The 18,884-nt window shown below is 62.3% G+C and overlaps 2 protein-coding genes across 5 annotated transcripts; one reads left to right on the top strand and one right to left on the bottom strand.

Moving 5' to 3' along the window:
- The first annotated feature begins 168 nt into the window (after positions 1 to 168).
- Positions 169 to 2,317, top strand: THAP7 (THAP domain containing 7). Its single transcript, XM_077160300.1, has 4 exons — positions 169 to 462; positions 786 to 941; positions 1,329 to 1,469; positions 1,631 to 2,317. The coding sequence occupies exons 1-4, from the start codon at positions 383 to 385 to the stop codon at positions 2,193 to 2,195; spliced, it is 942 nt and encodes a 313-aa protein (XP_077016415.1). The 5' UTR covers positions 169 to 382; the 3' UTR covers positions 2,196 to 2,317.
- A 1,377-nt stretch (positions 2,318 to 3,694) lies between these two features.
- Positions 3,695 to 18,846, bottom strand: LZTR1 (leucine zipper like post translational regulator 1). 4 transcript variants are annotated; one of them, XM_077160293.1, is made up of 21 exons: positions 18,335 to 18,846; positions 17,833 to 17,895; positions 14,849 to 14,905; positions 13,393 to 13,472; positions 12,341 to 12,449; positions 11,820 to 11,903; positions 11,144 to 11,201; positions 10,541 to 10,680; positions 8,621 to 8,822; positions 8,291 to 8,446; positions 7,767 to 7,922; positions 7,056 to 7,148; positions 6,826 to 6,921; positions 6,541 to 6,706; positions 6,180 to 6,349; positions 5,831 to 5,987; positions 5,275 to 5,401; positions 5,025 to 5,174; positions 4,620 to 4,725; positions 4,464 to 4,544; positions 3,695 to 4,315 (listed from the first exon to the last, which is right to left on the bottom strand). In XM_077160293.1, the coding sequence occupies exons 1-21, from the start codon at positions 18,532 to 18,534 to the stop codon at positions 4,199 to 4,201; spliced, it is 2,568 nt and encodes an 855-aa protein (XP_077016408.1). In that variant the 5' UTR covers positions 18,535 to 18,846; the 3' UTR covers positions 3,695 to 4,198. The 4 variants fall into 4 exon arrangements, with proteins under 4 accessions (XP_077016408.1, XP_077016409.1, XP_077016410.1 ...); XM_077160294.1 differs by having other exon boundaries at positions 7,767 to 7,877; positions 18,335 to 18,844; XM_077160295.1 differs by lacking the exon at positions 4,464 to 4,544.
- Between the last annotated feature and the right edge of the window lie 38 nt (positions 18,847 to 18,884).

Raw genomic sequence — 18,884 nt, 5'->3', positions numbered from 1 at the left:
GACGGCGCCTTCCAGCTGCCGGTCACCGGCTCGGCAGCCTTAGGCGCGAGTTGCCGGCAACCCCGTGTTGCCGAGAGATCCCCCTCCCCGCCGGCCCTCGTCTCCTGCCCGCAAGGCCCCGCCCCGCCGTCGAGCCCGCGCGCCCTCCCGCATCTCCGCGGGGCCAACTTCCGCTGCCCCACACATCGCGAGACTTGGGCGGCGCAGCAATGGCGAGACCGTGAGTGTGTCCAGCGGGAGCCAGGAGGCCGGGCTGGAACTGTGCCGGGCCAGGATCGAGCCGGAGGAGCCCCAACGATCCGGGGCGTCCTGGGGCACAGCGGCGGCAGGGGCGCGGCCCCGCAGGCCCGGACAGCCGCCCACACCCCCGCCTCCCCGCCAGATGCCGCGTCACTGCTCCGCCGCCGGCTGCTGCACACGCGATACGCGGGAGACGCGCAACCGCGGCATCTCCTTCCACAGGTCAGAGCGCCTGCGTGGTGACGCGCCCGGGCCTTGCGCATGCGCCGCGGTTGCCCGCCTCCCTGGGCCACATTTGCGCCTGCGCTGTGCGCCTGCCTCAGGTGGGGGCGAGGCTCGGAACTTGGGTTCGGGGGTGGTGTCCGGTCAGTGTTCGGAGCGCGTCCTGGGGGACCTCGATGGACAGGAGGTCCTCCGCCCTGGGACCCACCGTCTCCTCTCCCCTGTAAGCAGTTTTCCATCCTGAGGGCTCACTTTCCTCACCTGGGCGGGCTGGGCGAGGCGGGGGCCGGGTGGCCTTTGCTCACGCGCTTTGGGCTCCGCAGACTTCCCAAGAAGGACAACCCGAGGCGAGGCTTGTGGCTGGCCAACTGTCAGCGGCTGGACCCCAGCGGACAGGGCTTGTGGGATCCCGCCTCCGAGTACATCTACTTCTGCTCCAAGCACTTCGAGGAGAACTGCTTTGAGCTGGTGGGAATCAGGTGGGCTCGGTCGCCAACCAGCAGCGGGGCGGGGTGAGGAGTCCTGAGCTACCACGTGGAGACAGGAAAATCCACACCCAAGACCCCCGTGCCAGTGAGACGGGAGGGAAGCATCAGCCTTTCCAGGGCATCGCATGGCCCCAAATAAAAGACTTCTTTGTCTGGCAGCCCATCTCTGCCAGGAAGATCCCTCCATGCTTCTAACGAGGCCTGCAGGGAGGAGATTGCTATAACTGCCTAACTTAACCCTTCCCGACGCTTTTTGCAGTCTGCTTTCCAACCTCCCCAGCCTAGTGCCTTGGGACCCCTCCTGGGGTGCTGGTGGATGTGCCAGCTCAGTGCCCAGGGCCCATCTCTTCGTCTCACCCAGGCTGCTTTTCCCCACAGTGGGTACCACAGGCTGAAGGAGGGGGCAGTCCCCACGATATTTGAGTCTTTCTCCAAGTTGCATCGGACAGCCAAGACCAAGGGGCACGCCTACCCGCCTGGGCCGCCCAACATCAGCCGCCTCCGGCGATGCAGGAAGCGGTATGTGCTGCGGGCTTGATGGACTGGGTCTGCCAGCTGCTTTTGGGTAGCTAGTGTCCTGAAACCTCTGGAGTTGGGGTACATGGGTGCAGGTAGGCTGACAAAGTGGGCCATAACAAGCCCTTAACCCAACCTGTTAGTGTCACTCTCTTTTTGTGCAGTGCCTCTGAGGGCCGGGGGCCCATGACTTTGTTCTCTCCCCCGCCACCTGCGGACGTCCCCTGCTTTCCTGTGGAAGAGGCTTCAGCACCCACCGCCCTGCCTGCCTCTCCGGCTGGGAGGCTGGAGCCTGGCCTCAGCAGCCCCTTCTCAGACCTCCTGGGGCCCCTGGGTGCCCAGGCTGACGAAGCGGGCTGCAGCACCCAGCCCTCGCCTGAGCGGGAGCCAGAAAAGCAGCCGTGCCCTTTGGCCCCACGGCCCATCTCACCCTCGGCCTACATGCTGCGCCTGCCACCGCCGGCTGGCGCCTACATCCAGAACGAACACAGCTACCAGGTGGGCAGCGCCTTGCTCTGGAAGCGGCGGGCCGAGGCTGCTCTTGACGCCCTGGACAAGGCCCAGCGCCAGCTGCAGGCGTGCAAGCGACGGGAGCAGCGACTGCGGCTGCGCCTGACCAAGCTGCAGCAGGAGCGGGCACGGGAGAAGCGGGCCCAGGCGGATGCCCGCCAGACTCTGAAGGAGCATGTGCAGGACTTTGCCATGCAGCTGAGCAGCAGCATGGCCTGAGGGGCCACCGGGCATGGCCAGGGTCCGGGCCCAGCAAGAGGCTTCCTGCAGCAGGACCTGCACAGAGCTGCAGCCACTGTGCCCTATCAGGCCCCATAATAAAGCGGATACCATAGAATAAGGCCCTGCTGCCTGGCTCTCAAGGTGCCTGGTACCCTCCTCTAGGTTCCAGGTTTCTCCTACCCCATCCCCATCCCCGGACAACAGCTGCTGGGCTGGGGACAGGCAGCCTTTGCCCCACCTAGGCTCCTGGGTGCTGGGACCAGAAACTCCTGCCCTCCAACTTCTCGTGGCTCAGCCCTCGGTGTGCACAAGGAGGCAGGCAGCAGCCCACCTGCCGTGGGCCATGGTGCCAGGACTGAGCACCAGTGTTTGCCCTCCTGCACAGCTCTGTGCCCACGGGGGTTCTTAGTAGGTACGGGGTATTGTGGTAGAAGCTGGGGGCAGTGCCAAGTACCCTTCCCTGGGAACCTGAAGCAATCTCGACTTAAGCACATTGGCCCCTTTGAAGTCTTTGTAAAACCCTGTCCTGATGTGGCTGCTTGATAAGGGCACAGGGGCAGCCCCTGACTCAGCAGGGGGCCTGTGTACCTGGCACAGCCTGCGAATCCTGGTCCCCAGACCCACCCATTGCTCCCCACCAGGGCTATCTCCTTTTCTTCAAAACTAAGGTGATGATCCCCACACTTTGGGGTTACTATGCGTCGCAAGTAGTGAGGCCCCAACCAATGACAGTCCTACGCAGTCTGGAAAAAGGTGGGGGACATGGGGGTCCTGGCAGCAGACCTGGCACAGTGAGGCCAGGAAGGGTTCAGCTGCAGGCCTGGCATCAGCTCATGTCCTTATTTTTCTTCAGCCTGCTGGGAATACAGAAGGCCTTTTTTTACCTGTGGTCCCTGGCTATACTCCCCCCTCCCTCCCTCCAAGTGCATAGCCAAAATCCTTCTGTTTCTATGGAAATTGGGGCCACTGCCATATTTTGGAATATTCTTTTGGGTACCTTGAGGCATACAGTTTAGGTGGTTGTTACCCATCCCTTCAAGGTTCTCGTGAACCCGCAGCAGCCATCAGGGGCTGCAGCTGGGGCAGGCACCCATTGAGTAGGGCAGAGAGCAGATCATTTCTCTGCAGGTGGATCTCTAGCTTTCTGGCAACCAGATCAACCAATCACCTGGGGCGCCTCCCAAAAGGAGGCAGGACAGGCCTTATGCAGGGTCTCCAGAGGGCACTGATGGGGCGGGACCCAGGAGAGTCTACCCCAGTCTCGGGTTCCCTTGGGGAAGGGGGATCCACTTGGAGTCCTCTCACAGTCCCTCTTCCTTTTTGTTGAGTGACCCCACACTAGAAGGGGTCAAGGTTTCTCTATCCATGCTGACAACATGGATAGAGAAACGGGACCAGCCGATCCACAACAGTGCCACTGACTGTCAGCTGCAGGAGGCCAGTGGGCACCGGACCAGCCCCTATGGTGAAGATGAATGAGTTGGGGCACTGTAAGGTGGTGCTGCCATGCCTTTATTGGAGGCAAGTCTCTGACAAATAAATACAGGGGGAGGGATGGACTAGGGCTGAGGCACCTCTGAACCCCAGTGGGCATAGTAGGGCAGGCTGGAATTTTGCAGTCTCCTCTGGAGGCTGGCCTGGCCCAGCTCAGTTGACCCCACGGGGCTGGGCGTGTCTCGGGGCCAAATTCATCTTGAGCAGGAATCAATCAAGTCATTCCAGACCTCTGGGGCGCCTGAGGGTGCGTGGTACAACCCGGCCCGAGCCCCTGGGGCCACAGCAGTTCTGCCGAGTCCGTCCTCGGGTAGGCAAGGCCCACAGCCAGGATCCAAGGGGTGGGGGACTTCCCGCTCCCGATGGCTAAACTTGTCCAGGTCCCAGGGCGGTGTGAGGTGCACCTGCTTCCTTGGCAGTGGGACAATAAGTGCGGGCCTCCCCCAGCCCCACAGCTCCATCTGGGGTTCTGGACACCCCTCAGCCCACAGGAGTTGCCTGCAGAGTCAGATGTCAGCGCCCAGCTCTGCGCACTGCTTGTCGGAAATGTGGGAGGCTAGGGAATCAATGATGTCGAGCAGCAGCTGCTGGCTCAGAGAGCGCAGCGTGGGCAGCTTGGAGACCTGCGTGAGACAGCCCGGAGGCCGGGATGGGGTGAGTCAGGGCCGGGCAGCCCTTCTGGGCTTCTCCCTGAGGTCCCAGGACCCCAGGAGACGGCCAGATACTGCCAGCACCCAGGCGCAGGGGCCTACAGACGCAGGGGTGGCTGACCTTGGTGAACTGGTGCACGATGATGTGCAGGCAGTGCCGCTTCATGTCCAGCGCCTGCGTCTTGTCAGCCGCCTCCAGGATCTGGGTGGGGGGGGGGCCCCATGAGGCACCGCTCCCTCAGCCCCCCACCCAGGTGCTCGGGGCCCCAGAGCCTACCTGCAGCACGTTCTGCACAGTCACATTCATTTCCAGGTTGTGCTTGCAGTAGGCCTGCAGCCGGTTGCTGTAGAAACCGTAGTAGTAGGGGGCCGCAAACAGGTAGCTGTGGGCTGGTTAAGGAGCTGTCCCCAAAGCCTGACCTCCTCCTGCTGCTCTGTCCCGTGTCTTCCCCCACCACACACCCATCGGGGACCAGCAAGGCCAGAGGGACCTGTGGCTGCCCTCTCCTGCTATGCCCGAGCGGCTGGCACTGAGCTCCACAGGAGTCAGGCTCGGGTGCCTTCGCAGGTTCTGCTCAAACGAGGAGGTCTCCCCGGGAGACCTCGACACCCAAAAGGAGCACTCGAGGAGGGCATGCAAGTCGGGACCAAGGGTCAGTGATTCCCGGGGAGCCAAGGATGCAGTGAGTCCTCGGGCGGCATGTTGACCTCGCCGTAATAGATGTAGCGCAGCATGGATTCGAACGCCTGCCTGCTGGGGACCATCTCCCCAATGGAGATGTTCACCTGCCCAGCCTCCGGCATGAAGGAACGGAACATGGCCTCAAAGTAGCTGTGGGCAGCGGCGGGGAGGTTGAGGGGATGAGGCCCGCGCGGGAGGGCAGCTGGCTGCCCTGCCTCACCACCCGGCCCACACCCCCGGCCCCACCCACCTGGAGCGCGCGGCCAGGATAGCCTTGTGAGCCGGCCGTGGGTGCCCGTCCAGCAGCAGCGTGATGTCACAGAACTCGCTGCCCGCCCCCTCCAAGTAAGCCTTCATGTCCTGGATCAGAGACGTGCCTGGGGGTTGGGGCAGGAGCCTGAGTAGGCGCCTCCCACCCCCACCTCGGCCCAGCTGCTGCCCTGGCACGCAGCCCTAACCCCCCAAGGGCCTTGCTCTCAGCACCTCCCCCAGGCAGAGGCACTACAAACCTCCTCCCTGTAAGACCTCCTCTCAGGACTCTTGGGCCCTGCTTGGGAACTGTTTGGGCTGCGGAGTCACCCTAGAGTAACCAAGAGCCCGGGGGCGGGGGGGGGGGGGGGCTTCGGGTCAGCCACACGGGAACACAGACACAGGGAGCCCCTAACTGTGGGGCCCCAACCGCCTCCCATCAGCCCTGTGGGAGAGGATTCCTCCCAGCCTGTGGGCCTGGCAGGGACTTCCACATTCCCCAAGACTCCCACCTCCACCCCCACCCCCAGCCCCACCTCCCAGTTCCAGCAACCTACCGATGTCCACGGGCTGCTCGGAGGGGGCACGCGGGGGCGGCTGCTGCTTGCGCCGCACAATCTCCACGATGAGCGGGGAGGAGAGGCGCTCGAATTCCTTCATCATGATTACTTGGTTGAAATGTGACTCCTTGACCACGAAGTTCAGGCAGTGCTCCTGGGCGGGACAGAAAGACCGATCAACCGGCGGGCGGGTGGGTGGGGCTCGGGCCTGCAGCTCGGCGGCCCCCCGCCTCCACCCCCACCCCCACCCCCACCCCTCGCCCTCATCCTCCCGAGGTGACGGGGACAGGGGAAGGGGCGTGGCGCGGGCGCGCACACACATACACACACATATACACACGCGCACCTTGAGCTGGCCCAGCTGCAGGCGGGCGGCGCTCTCGCACACCACCAGCACGTTCTGCAGGTCCACAGACGCCTCGATGTACTGGCGGCACAGCTGCTCCAGGCGGCACAGCTGGAAGCTCAGAGCCAGCTTGTACACATCCATAATGAGCAGCACGTCCTCTACGTGGCCTGCGCCAGGAGACATCGGGAAAGGAGTGGGAAGGGGCTCCCCTTTCCCACAACCCCCCAGGGCCCGGTAGGCTACACGCCTGCTGCTGCGCCCTCGCCCCCACCCCCGAACCCTACCCACCCCATCCCCCACTGCGCGGCGCCCCAACCCCGTTCCCGCCGGCCCCCGCGCCCCCGCGCGGCGGGCGGACCTTTCCGGGGGTATCTGATCTTGTCGGTGTAGAGGAACTGCATCAGCACCTCGAAGGGCCGCGCCTCGGCCTCGCGGATGGCCACGTGCAGCATGGGTGGCCGGGATGCACCCACTGCGCCTCCGGGGGCCTCCCTGGGGTCCGGGGCCACCTCCTCCTCCAGCTTCTGGGGGGTGACAAGAGGGGACGTTGAGGGGGCGGGGCTTCCCTGCTGGACGCAGTCGCCTCCCACCCCCACTCCCACTCCCACCCCGGGGACGGGAGGGGCAAGGGGCGGGGCCTCACCTGGGCCAGCCGCTCCCGCGCCTGCGCGATCTTCCTGCGCAGCCAGCGGCTCCGCGCGGTAACGACGGCCACGTGACCCTGCACGCATTCCTCCTTCTGCGGGGCACAGCGTGCTGGCCGCGGGCCCGGGACCCTCGCCGCGGGCGGGGGTGGGGGGCCCCAGGCACCCCCTCCCCCCACCCCCCATCCCCGGCCCTGGGCCTGGGACCCGCGGGAGGGCACCCACTCACCTCACCCAGCACGAACTCCACATCGCAGAACTGGCGACTCTCCCACAGCCGCCCATAGTCCTCATGCAGCGTGCACTTGGGGTAGCAGGAGAACTGGCGGGGGACGGCCGGTGGGGGGAGAGGAGATGTCGCTCAGCCCCGCATGCCACGGGCCACCCCCACCCCCACCCCAGCCACTGCCCCTGTGCATCCGGTTCCGGCCCTGCCCCGGCCCCTCTGCCCGGAGCTTCTGCACGACTGCAGTACTGCAAGTGTCCCGACCCTGAGCCTTGCCACGTGCGTGCCTGAGGTTCTCCAGCCAGCACCGTCACCCCCAAATCCCCTCCAGGAAGTGTACCTCTGCCCTTGGTTGCACCATGGCCCCACCCCCCTGGCCACTGTGGGCTGGATCTGTCTGCTGCTTGAGGGGGCGGGCCCCTCCCATCAGATCCCCACCAGATCCCCCCAGGGCCTGGGAAGAGACAAGCAGCCTGGCTCTGCCTTTCTCTGGGCGGTGGGGGTCCGGAGGCCCCAAAACTGAGTCCAGCTCAGCCTGGTGTCCTGCCCTGAGCCTCCGCTGTGAGCCCCCAATCCACCCCCCTGCTCTGAGGCTCTGCCTGCCCTGCCTGCCCATTCCTCCATGCCCCTGAGCTCAGCCCAGACCCAGCCAGGGCCCCCCACCCCACCTGCCGGCCTTCCCAGGACCATGCCTATCCCGCCCGGGGGCCCCACCTGGAACCTGTACATCTCCCCGCTACGAATGTTGTTGTCCACGGTGCCCCCAAAAATGTACATGGCGTCCGAGATGACAGCAGCCGCGTGGAAGAGCCTCCCGCTGGGCAGCTGGGCCGGAGACAAGGCGGTGGGATGGAGATGGGGCAAGCGTTCCTGTTGGGGGGGCGGGGGGCGGCCCTGACGCTGGCCAGGCCGTGAGGGAGGGGCCAGAGGGCAGGGCCCCTGGGTGCTGGCACAGGCCGGGGGCAGCGGGCTGGGAGGGGCATCGGGGCAGAAGCCCAGCTCAAGGGGTGCCGTGGGGAGTCTCGGGGTGGTGGCCTCTGAGATCCAGCTGACCTCAGCTCCTGGCCCTGTTCCTTCTTGGCCTGGGGGAACCCACCCCCCGGAGACTCAGTTTCCCCACCTGGGAGTGGGGCCGATCGCGGCAGCTGCCTCAGGTTGGGGGGGGGGGCGGGAGTGGGTAACGGGAGCCCCCAAAGCAGCACCCACCAGCCGGCAGGGCCCAGGGGCCTGGCCCTCACCTCGGAGGCCGGCTGAGTGGGCTGCTTGGCTGCCGTGGTGCCGAAGTCTAGGCCAAACACATCTCGGGATTTCTTGAAGCCCGCCCGCTCGTCGGGGGCCACCGCGGGAGCCTCCTCGGCAGCTGATGCGCGCTCTGGCACCTCCACTCCCCCGACCTGGCAGGGAGACAGAGGGCCGGGCGTGGGGCCGGGGGTTTGGGGTGGGGGGGTCCTCTGCAGATGCCCCGGGGCAGGGAGGCCTGGGAGGGTCGAGGCTGGCTTCTGGAAGGTCACGTCAAGGGGGAGGCGTCAACTGCAGGACGGGACAGGGGCTGGCGGCAGCGGGCCCACCTCGCTGTCAGCGCTGGGCTGCACCACCTCCCACGTCTGGAAGTCCACGTCGTAGCAGTGCAGCTCGTTGGGCAGCGTGTTGTCCGCGGCGCCCCCGAACACGTAGAGGTGGCGGTCAAAGGCCACCATGGTGTGTCCGTAGCGCCGCTGTGGGGGCGGCGGAGAGCCTCGGAGCAGGTGCTCCGTGGGGATGCGTGTCCACCTGGGTGGGGGAGAGGGCATGGGGGCGGCTGTGCCCCATGGGAGGGGCAGTGCTGCCGCTAACGGGCAGGGGGTCTCCAGCTGTTTTGCGGAGTGGAAACGGCCATCTCCCGTTGCGGCCTGGATGTACCCCTCCCCCCACCTGCCACCAAACCCCAGCCCTGCGCAATGGGCTAAGCCAGCTACAGAAGCTGACAGCTGCTATCCCACCCAGCAGGGACACCCTGGATGTCCGCCTGGAGTGGTGAGGAACAGGGGTGCTCGGCCTGGAGCTCCTCACCCCTCACATCACCTGCCTCCTGGTCTCCACAGAGATGAGGACCCCAGGCCACAGGCTTTCCCATCCCCGGCAGAGGCGTGGAGGCCATGGCCTAAAGTGGGGACCCCACATCTGTCCCGCCCAAGCAAAAAGCAGCAGGTGTGATGCTGGAGGGGAGCGGGTGGCCAAGGAGGCAGGGTGCCTGCTGACGCCACCCACGGTGCCACCCTGGGGGTGCACCTGCCAGCCAGGACCCCCCACACCCCCGTCATGGCTCCCACCTCCCTTTGCTCTGCCACTGGCCTCTCCCCGGGGGGTGGGGGGTAAGGACCTCCCTCCTGCCATTCCCTCAGCAGGGCCCATCTCCACCCCCAGCGCCCCGTGCAGCCCTCATACCCCGTTTCTGCCCCCAACATCATCCCCCTGCCCTGAAGCTCCTCACCCAGTGGGCCCTGCCCTTGCCCACCCGCGCCCCCAGCTGGGTGTCTGTGTCCAGCCCCCTCTGCACCAGCCATGCCCCACTGCCCCCCCCACCCGCCACTGCACCCCAGGCCAACACTGCCAGCCCCGAGGCTACACCCCCGGTCCAGCCCACCTGCCGCATGCCCCTCCCTGAACCCATCCTGGTGGGGCGGGGCCTAGGGCCACGTGGCAGAAATCTTATGCTGGGGGTGGGGGGGGTCACATGGGGTGAGGCCCTGGAAAGCTGGCAGGTGTAAGAGGGCCGGTGGGATTCGTCTGAAGACAAGAATGAGAAGCAGTGGCTCTTTTTTTGTGAACTGAGGACTTCTAGAATATGCTCAGAGAGGCCAACTTCTCTTGGCAGGGGGCAGCCAGGCCCCAGGTGCCCAAATGAGGAGAGCTGCTTCCTGGGAGACCAGGGGAGCAGGGCAGAGAGCCCGCAGGCAGTTCCCCTCCATGTGGGGCTGGGAGGGGAGAGAGGCAGAGGGCAAGGCCACGGTGGCGGGGTGGGGGGGATCTCTGAGCCGGGCCTAGGTGAAGAAAGCAGCTGGGGTTGCCTGTTCTATGGGAGAGAGGGGGTGCCCCCAGGCAGAGTGTCCCATCCCACTGCCCCCCCCTTCAGAGGCCACCCCCTGTACCCCACCCCATCCCGGCCTCCCCCTGATTCTGTGCCCAGAGCTACTTGTCCTCCACCACATACACACACACCCACACCAAGTACAAAGCAAGTCCAGGGGCCCCCCCCATGCCCATCCCAGGGGAATTGGGGTGGGTGGGGGACAGCGAGGGCCACCTCTGGCCTTGTGCCATCAGTCGGTGTCTCAGGCACCCCCATGCACCCCTGCACCCCCCAGGGCAACTGGCCCTGCTGTGTATTAGCTTTGGATGGACACAGCTGGGCGTGGGCACAGGGGGCTGCCAGCGAAGGCCCCTCCATATACACACCCCGCCCCCGCCCTCCCGCATCCACCCCGGGTCCACCCCACGGGGGTCCTCACATCTTGTCCTTGAATTCGAACTGGAACAGGTTGTTGGTGATCTTGGCTCCACTCTGGCCCGAGAACACAAACATTTTGTCCCGGCACACGGCCACGGGGAAGTTGCAGCAGGATGGTGGGATCTCCCCGCTCTGGACCACCTGGGGTGGGGACAGATCAGCCCGGGCCCCACAGGACCCCGATGCACGCCTTTGCATGCTCAGATGGTCACGCGTCAGCTACTCTCATTCTAGAAGTTTCTGCGGACAATGGTGCCCAGATTCCGAGTCGCAGGACAACTCACAGCGCAAGCAGCAGCTTTCTTCCCCGAACCCCTTCCTGCCCAGCCATGAACAGCTGAAGTCATGGCTTCGGGGGAAGAGACTGCACCGGGGAGGGGTGGTGGGACAAGGGGAATCGTCGGGACCCATCGGGGTGCCAAGCAGGTGCCCCTCAGACTACACCCTGATCACATCATGCCATGGAAGCTTCCACCCACCCCAAGTACTGAGCCTTTGGACAAGACACGTTATACATCTCGATGTTGGCATTGGTGGAGCCTGGGCTCAGGCAAGGAGCAGGGAGACCCCCGTCTCCTCCCCACCCCACCCGACACCCCCTCACCTCCTCCCAGCATGTAAGCTCCCGGTCCTGCAGGCCAATTGTCCACATGTCATTCAACCTGCGTTAGATCGGGTGGAGTCAGGCCCCGCCCCCCCTAGCTGGTTTTTGGGGGGTGGGGGTGGGGGGCCTGACCACCTGGGGAGGGTGGGGCTGTGCTGAGTCTTTGCACGGCCAGGACCACAGGGCCCACCCAGCCACCTCGCGCAGGCATGGGTCCCCTGGGCTGGGTCCCAGGGCTCGGGAGGGATAGACACAGCAAACCAGCACCCACCCCGAGCCCCTAGGAGTTTATTCGTGATGTGGAACGAGCACAGCAGGTGCTGCTTTTGTAACTGCATGATATGGCAAAGGCAATTTTCTGTCACAAAGAGCAAAATGCCAAGGGCCCCGGGCAGAGCTCTGATGCCACCCACTCGGCCCCCCCAGGGCCCCACCCCAAGGACTTCAATATCCTTGACAGCGATCCAATGGGCCGCAGACACCCTCCTTTGCCCTGGAGATGGGTGCACCCTAAGAGCTGCAGAAACCAGGCCAGGCTTGCCACCCCCTTGGCCACCCCCTGGGCTGGCCAGCCTCGGGGTGCTGTGGCCTGCCAGCCTCTGTGGGAATTGGGTGGAGGTCCATCTCGGCGGCCCCCTAGCCCATGTCCGTGGGGTGCAGTGGGAGCCCCACTCACCTGGCATTGCCATCATAGCCGGCAAAGATCCACAGCTTGTCACTGTACACGGTGGCCCCGTGTGCAGACCTGGCAACAGGCAGCCTGGGATGTGTCAGAGAGAGGATGACAGGCGAGGTGAGGCCACCCTGGGAGACTCTGCCTCAGCCCCCAAGGCAGCCCAGCCGGACCCCTGGGCTCCAGGGGTGCCCAAGGGGGAGCAGCTGGAGCAATGAGTCCAGCTAGCCATGGTACCTCCAAAATATCAAAGTGTGGGGGGGTGGCATTTGCAAAAAAGCAAAACCCAAGAAGCACATGGCAGCAGAGGGCTTTCAAGACACTTCTGACCTCTGGGAGGAGCGCCTGTCCAAGTTGGGAGGGGCCCAGGGACAGTGCACAGCTGGAGTCCCAGGTCCCCGAGTCTCCCCACTGTGCAGCCTCAGGGTGCTGTGGGCTCAGAGCCCTCCTCCACGATCCCCCCAGCGGAGGGGGCAGAAGCCATCAGCACAAACCCCAAGGCACGGCCCAGCAGATTCGCTCACCGTCCTTCAATTTTCCACTCTGTCCACTGGCCAGTGGCAAACTTGTACTCGAAGAGGTCGTTTTTATTCTTCAAGTTAGAGTTGGAATATATGTCCCCAGTGTAACCCCCTGGGTGGAGAAAGAGACAGAGAGAGAGTGGTAAATGCACAGGGTGGTACTGAAACCTCCAAACCCCGGGAGGCAAGGGCAGAGTGGGCCCCATTTAAAATGCATCCTGGTGCAAAGGTTGTAAAAATGATCCTGGTGAGGAATACACAACTATGTGATGATATTGTGAGCCACTGGTTGTGCAGCATGTATGGACCGTATGGGCGTGAAGATTTCTCAATAAGAATTTTTTTTTAATGCATCCTGGGTCTTTTATGGACAGATGAGTTAAAAAAAAAAAAAGCAATAAATAAATAAAAATGGGGGGGTAAGGGGTAAAATAAATTGGGTAGATGGCAATACTAGTGGTTGAAGACAGGGAGGGGCAAGGGGTTTGGGCTGGAAGAGTTCTTTCTAGTTTTCTCTTTATTTCTTTGTCTGGCGTGATGGCAAATGTCCTAAAAATTATCGTGGTGGTGAATACACAACTATGTGATAATGCTGTGAGCCACTGATTGTGTACTTTGGATGGGCTTTGCATGCATGAAGATATCTCAATAAAAATATTTTTAAGAAAAAATGCATTCTGAGGCTCCTTCCACAATCCTGGGGAACCCCTGCTGCCTGCCTGCCTTGGGGCCACGACCCAGGAATGCAGAGATGGGAAGACACTATTCCCTGCCCCGGCCACCTATACCCAGACGGGGACAACTCCAACCCCAGTAGGATCATCAGGACAGGGTGGGGGTAAAGGACCAGAAGAGGTGCCAACCCAGCCCAAGAGGGCGATGGGCAGCTTCCCATTGTTCCAAGGACCTGGGCAGGCAAGGCCGAGGCCTGGCCGGGGAGAGGACCTGGTGCAAACACACGGGAGCTCTGTGCACCCCATGAAGGCCTGGCACCCAGGAGGCACTTACCGAAGTGCTTACTGAAGGGCTCCCACTTACAGAGTGCTCCCACTTACCAAAGACGAACATACTGCTTCCGTAGACAACGGCCGAGTGGTGGTAGCGGGGGGCTGGAGGGGTCCCAGTGGTGAAGGCCCTGTGAGGGTACGGGGGTGGGGGTGGTGAGTGACGAGGACTGGGGAGCGGCAGGGGGTCACCACCCACACATGGCGGCCCCTGCGCCACCTGTGCTTCCCTTTATTTTCCTATCTTGGACTCAATCACTGTCTCACCATGGGCATTCGAAAGAGAAAAAAGACTCGAATATAGGCAGTGAAACTCGGGTGCCATCCCATCTGCCAGAAAACCACTGTGAGTGCCTCGAGATATGCGTGCTGCACTTTCCTGCAGATACATATACCTCAGAATTTTTTTCTTCTTATGGAATCACGTGGTGCATATTTTGTAATCGGTTTGTTTTTTTTTCACCTAAATGGTAGGGTGCGACTAATTCTTCCTGCCATTCTAGAATCATCTATGCCCACCTTTGCAGCGGCTGCGTGGCATAGGTGGCTCGTAGATTTTATTTGCTGAGTGAACGGCCCATTCCAGCTGCTTTTGTGGGGCTGAGCCTTTTCAGAGCTTTCTACTGAAACAACCGAATAAAGAATTGGAGAGTTTTCAGGGCCATACTGAAAACGGATGCATGAGCCATATTTTGAAAATCAAGGGTGAGAGAAATGGGCATAGAAGCTTCTGAAGCCAGGCCCAGTGTCAGCACTTGAGTTTTTTCCCTGCAGGGGACGGGAGGGGTGGCGTGGCACTGTCCTGTGGCCATTCGGCCACTTTGGATCCAGGGCCAGTTACTCAATGTCCTGTGTCAAGGGGGATGGTGAGACCCCACCCAGGGGGGTTGCGGGGGGCCATGCGGGCTGTGTGCAGAGCTCCTCCCCCAAATACAAGGGGCTTCTGTGGGTCTGGGGATGCTGGCAGTGGTCAGTAGGAAGCCTGTTCCCTCCTAATCCCGGGACCCACATCTTCGCCTTCACTGTCAACTGCTCCTGGACAGAGGCTGGACAGGAGCCAATGGACCCAAACAGCCAGTAGCTCAGAGAGGGCAGGTATGGTGCCCAAGGCCACACAGCTGGGAAGGGCATGTGAGGGAGGGGGGAGGCCCATGTCGGGGTCTCCTGGGGTGAGACAGGGATCCACAGCTGCCAGCACCCGGGTGGCACAGGATGGCATGGGGGTCAGCCCTGGCAGGACCCCGCTCAGCCAGCAGATCCCGCGGCAGCCCCAGGACCCCGAGATTGGCCTGGGGGCCTGGGCTGGGGCAGAGCTTGCAGATCTGCAACTGGACCAAACTTACCAACCGCAGCCTTAGACTGGAAAGGAAACCCAGGGGACAGGGGGAAATCCTAAAAGTGGCCTGGACACAGCATCCCGGGAACCATCCTCTCCTTCTGACCTGCGGGAGCTGGTTCTGGGAAAGATGGGAGTGGGAGGGGGGACCCTGGGGTGCCAGCCACCCACCTGCACCAGGAGCAGTCCTTCACGTCAAAACGCAGCAAGTCATTGAGCATGGTCTTCCTGAAAGAGGCACACGGAGTGTTTTGGGACCCCAGACACTGGGCACTGCAGGTGGGGGAGGGATTGGGGGGCTGCTTCATCAGTGAACCCCAACAACTGAGACTCCCCAGCTGGAACTCCAGCCCATGCTGAGTCGAGAGACCAGGATACGGCCTGGAACCGTGCCACCACCATGCAGCCCCCTTACCCACAAGCTCCAGGGAGACCCTCCTTGGCTTCTCTCATGACCCTCTGGCCAACCCTTTAGGATCAAAATGTGATAGCTGACACGTGTCACCACTTGGGTGAGCCCTGAGGGCTTCCTGGTGGGTGAAATAAAGCCAGACCCCACAGGGGACAGACACTGTGCAAATTTGGAGTCAGAAATCAGAATGCAGGGTGCCAGGCACCAGGATGGGGCTGGAGGAATGGGGGGCTCTGGCTTAATGGGTACAGAGTTTCTTTTTTTGGAGAGGGCAATGGAAAAGGTGTGGTCGTGGACAGTGGCCTAGAAGTGGCACCAATGCCACTGGGCTGTGTCCCCGAAGTTGGCTCAACTGGGATATCTCACATCGTGTATATATATATATATTTTTGGGGGGGGTGGGTGGGCAGGCACTGGGAGGACTCTGCCTGCTGAGCCACCATGCCCCACCACATGTATATATTTTTACACAAGGAAAACTTAAAAAAAAACAACAGCAAAGAAACCAAAACTATGAGACGATGATGCTAAAGATACGGATAAAGGGATGAAGAACCTACTGGCCGCTGCCTCAGCCTCATTGTCTTCCCGGAAAAGAGTGGATGGGGACCCCAAGAGCCAAGCATCCCCGACTGCACAGCCGGCGCTCCCTTCACTTGCCTCCTTCCACCTGCACCCACCCAGAACGGGGTGCTCTCCACCTCCAGAGATGGTCCCCCGCTCCCAAGTTCCAGGAGGGGAAACTAAGGCTGGAGGACAGGCAGCTAGGTGATCCCACCTGCAGCCCCCACACCCCCCAGGCCATTTTCCTTTGTACCCAGCTAGCCTTACAAAGTTGCAGCTCAAAATAAAGATACATTTGTATCCTTTTTTCTGAGTGTCACATTATAGCAAGCATGTTTCTGCTCCTTGCACAAAACTCTAATGTCTAAAGGACTGGCACCCCTGTACCCCACTTCCACTGCCCAGGGTGGGCACTGCAGCTTTCTATGGTTTGGGGGGGGGGATTCTCCTTAAAGTGCCAATAAATGCCTGCAGACCCTGAAATATCATTTATTCCTCGTCTGGGCCATGGGGTGCCATGCACAAAGTACCACCCTGCGTCGGTGGAGCTGACATTCCAGCAAGGAGGATGGAGGGGTTGGAAGGGGCTGGGAGGCCATTCAAGGCCTTGCTCCTGAGCTGCACAGAGGAGGGCAGGGGAAGGAGGGACAGGGGTAGGCCGGGTGGACACCTTGAGGGAAAAGCATTCCAGGCAGAGGGGAACAGCCAATGCAAAGGCCTCAGACAGGACGGTGCTCGGCACAATCAAAACGCAGTATGGCAGCTGGTGCAGCTACAGTGCAGCAAAGGGATGTGTGAGAGAGGCAAGAGCAGAGGACCTCAGGAATTGCTACAAAGATTTTGGCTTTTACTCCAAGGAAGGCAGGAAGGTATCTCAGGGTTGTGAGCTGGGGAGGGATGCGCTGTGGCTTGCATTTTTAAACGGGTCTCTCTTGCTGCTCATGTGGGGAGATGGGGTGGAAGCCAGGAGCCCCCCAAGTCAGCTCCCTGGGGGAGCCCTGAAAGACCTAGGCATGCAGTGCCAATCAGGTCCTGGGGCTGAAAGGTGGGAGCAGGACTCAAGGGCAGGATCGGCTGCAAAAACTCTCCCTCCTCTGTGCTGGGCCTCATGGCCACATGCTCCCTGACCCTTGGGGGTGTCAGCAGGACAGCTACCGCCCCACAGACAGAGGAAGCCAAAGCACACTTGGCGTGGTTACGCTTCCTGCCTGACCCCCAAGCCACAAGGCTCTAATTTGAGCTGAGCCCTGCCCATCCAACAGACTAAGCTTCAGCCCCGCCTCTGGGTGACTCCCATCCTTGCCCAGATTCCTGGTGTCCTTGGGCTTTTCTCCTGAGCACGACGAATGAATGGATGAGTTAGGGAAGGGGGGAAGGCCCTGTGTGGTCATCGGGCCTTGCCACACTGTTCCTGACCTATCCTCTCTCTGCCTGGAAGTCCCTTCCCTCCTTTGCCTGCCTCCTAAAACTTAGTAGCCTGCCTACTAATTTTTCAGGTCATCATCCCTTCTGGTAAGATTTCCCTAACCAAATCAGAACTCTACTTCCCTTGCCCAGAACAGCACCCCCACCCAGTAAGTGACATGGCCCAGCACACGCTGAGACAAGCTCCTCTCTCTTCAAAGGTCCAGCTCCCGAGGTAGGCAGTGGCTACATAAGGCAAAGATTTCCCTTTGCTGTGATCGTTTACTAAGGAAAACTGGCCGCATTGTAGGAGGGGTGCAGAGGTGTCCCACCAACAGGACCTCAGATCACTGCCAGGAAGGCTACTTGCCGGGAGTTTATAACAACGTAGGAAGATCCTCACCGAAAGTGAAAAATGCAGGAAATAAAGCCGTGTCCTCTGTGCCTTCTCAGCTGCAACATGTGCTGCTGGGCAAGTCCCAGAGGGAGGGCAGGGAAGGAAAACTACCTGGTGGGGAGGTGACAGCAAGGGCCTACATGGTCCTTTCAAAGCTGTGTCTACTCGCCCAGAACAAGGGGACATTTCTGTGTACTGAGCCTGTATCCCTACTGCATGTGTGTTGCTGGCCTAGGGACAGGCTCTCATTTTATTCTCACCAGGATCTGGGAGGCGGGGCATCACAGATGGGGAGTTGAGCCTTAGCTGAACCCCAAAAGACAGGAGCTCATCCCTGACCACCATGCACCCCCCGCAGTGGTCCCCACACGTCCTCACCCATTGTCTCCACCAAATACGTAGATGGCATCTTTATAAGCCACCACTGTGTGCTTGCTGCGCCTGGAAGAAAAGATGGGGTGGGAGTGGGGGGGGATCGTAAAGTCGGACCCTCCTGGAGGGGGGAGCATCCAAAGGATGAGACCAAGCTAGAAGCCTGCTCCCAAAGTGGGGTAACCCCTCTCACCTTCCTACACCTACTGAGGACCCTAAATTCCACCTGCACCCCCAAATGTAAGGGGCTCCCTGGACCTCCCCACCCTGCCGCAGATCACCCAGGGTCCCAGACCAGACACCCCGAAGCCTGCGCCGTCGGACCCTGCCCTGGGGTCACTTCGTTCTGGGGTCCCCCTCGGCGTCCCCTCCCAGCCCTGGACCCCCTTCCCCCACCCCTCCCCCAAAGACCAGACCCTGCCCCCCGGGACATCAGGTCCAGGCCTCGCCCCTGCGACCCCTTCAGACCACCGTCCGCCCCCAAGGACCCCCCTGATCCCGCCCGTACCGAGCGCCCACGAACTCGTCGCAGGGCGGGAGGCGCCGCCAGCGATGCACTGTCTCAAAAGGCCCGAAGTTGAGCGTCAGGTACTCCACGCTGTCGGAGCAGCTGTGATCGAAGTCCACGCTCGGGGCCACCTTGGACCGCGCGCCGCCGGCCAGGGCCCCGGTCCCGATCGGGACCCCCGAGACGCCGGGCCCAGCCATCCCGGGTCGGCGGGATGTGCGGCCACCGCCCGGGTCCACTCGACGGGACTACATTTTCCGGCTCGCCCTGCGCCCACGGCGCGACACTTCCGGCCGGCGCTACCGCACTTCCGGACAGGCCTAGCTGGGCTTGGACACCACGGACGGGCGCGGCACTGGGCTGCGGCCGGGTCTTCCCTGCGACCGTGTGCGGCAGCCTTCCGGCGAAGTACGGGCGCCCGAGACCCGCTTCTAGTGAACGCGGAGCCTCCGCCGCCAGCCCTGTGTGCCTACACTTCCCCGGAGCCCGCCAGGCCCCCGCCGCGGAGGGTCTGCAGTTTCCGGTGTCCCACGCCCTAGACCTTCCGCCG

This window comes from Tamandua tetradactyla, chromosome 5 (assembly GCF_023851605.1).
Source record: "Tamandua tetradactyla isolate mTamTet1 chromosome 5, mTamTet1.pri, whole genome shotgun sequence".
Taxonomy (NCBI): Eukaryota; Metazoa; Chordata; class Mammalia; order Pilosa; family Myrmecophagidae; genus Tamandua; species Tamandua tetradactyla.
This window is presented reverse-complemented; position numbering and strand designations above follow the sequence as displayed.

Coding starts and splice junctions, on each gene's coding strand:
- LZTR1 (XM_077160293.1), bottom strand. CDS start 18,534: ATGGCTGGGCCCGGCGTCTCGGGGGTCCCGATCGGGACCGGGGCCCTG. Junction 10,681..11,143: donor AGCTTACATGCTGGGAGGAG/GTGAGGGGGTGT, acceptor TCCCCACCCCAG/GTGGTCCAGAGCGGGGAGAT. Junction 6,350..6,540: donor GATCAGATACCCCCGGAAAG/GTCCGCCCGCCG, acceptor CTCCTGGCGCAG/GCCACGTAGAGGACGTGCTG.
- THAP7 (XM_077160300.1), top strand. CDS start 383: ATGCCGCGTCACTGCTCCGCCGCCGGCTGCTGCACACGCGATACGCGG. Junction 463..785: donor CGCGGCATCTCCTTCCACAG/GTCAGAGCGCCT, acceptor TGGGCTCCGCAG/ACTTCCCAAGAAGGACAACC. Junction 942..1,328: donor TTTGAGCTGGTGGGAATCAG/GTGGGCTCGGTC, acceptor TTTTCCCCACAG/TGGGTACCACAGGCTGAAGG.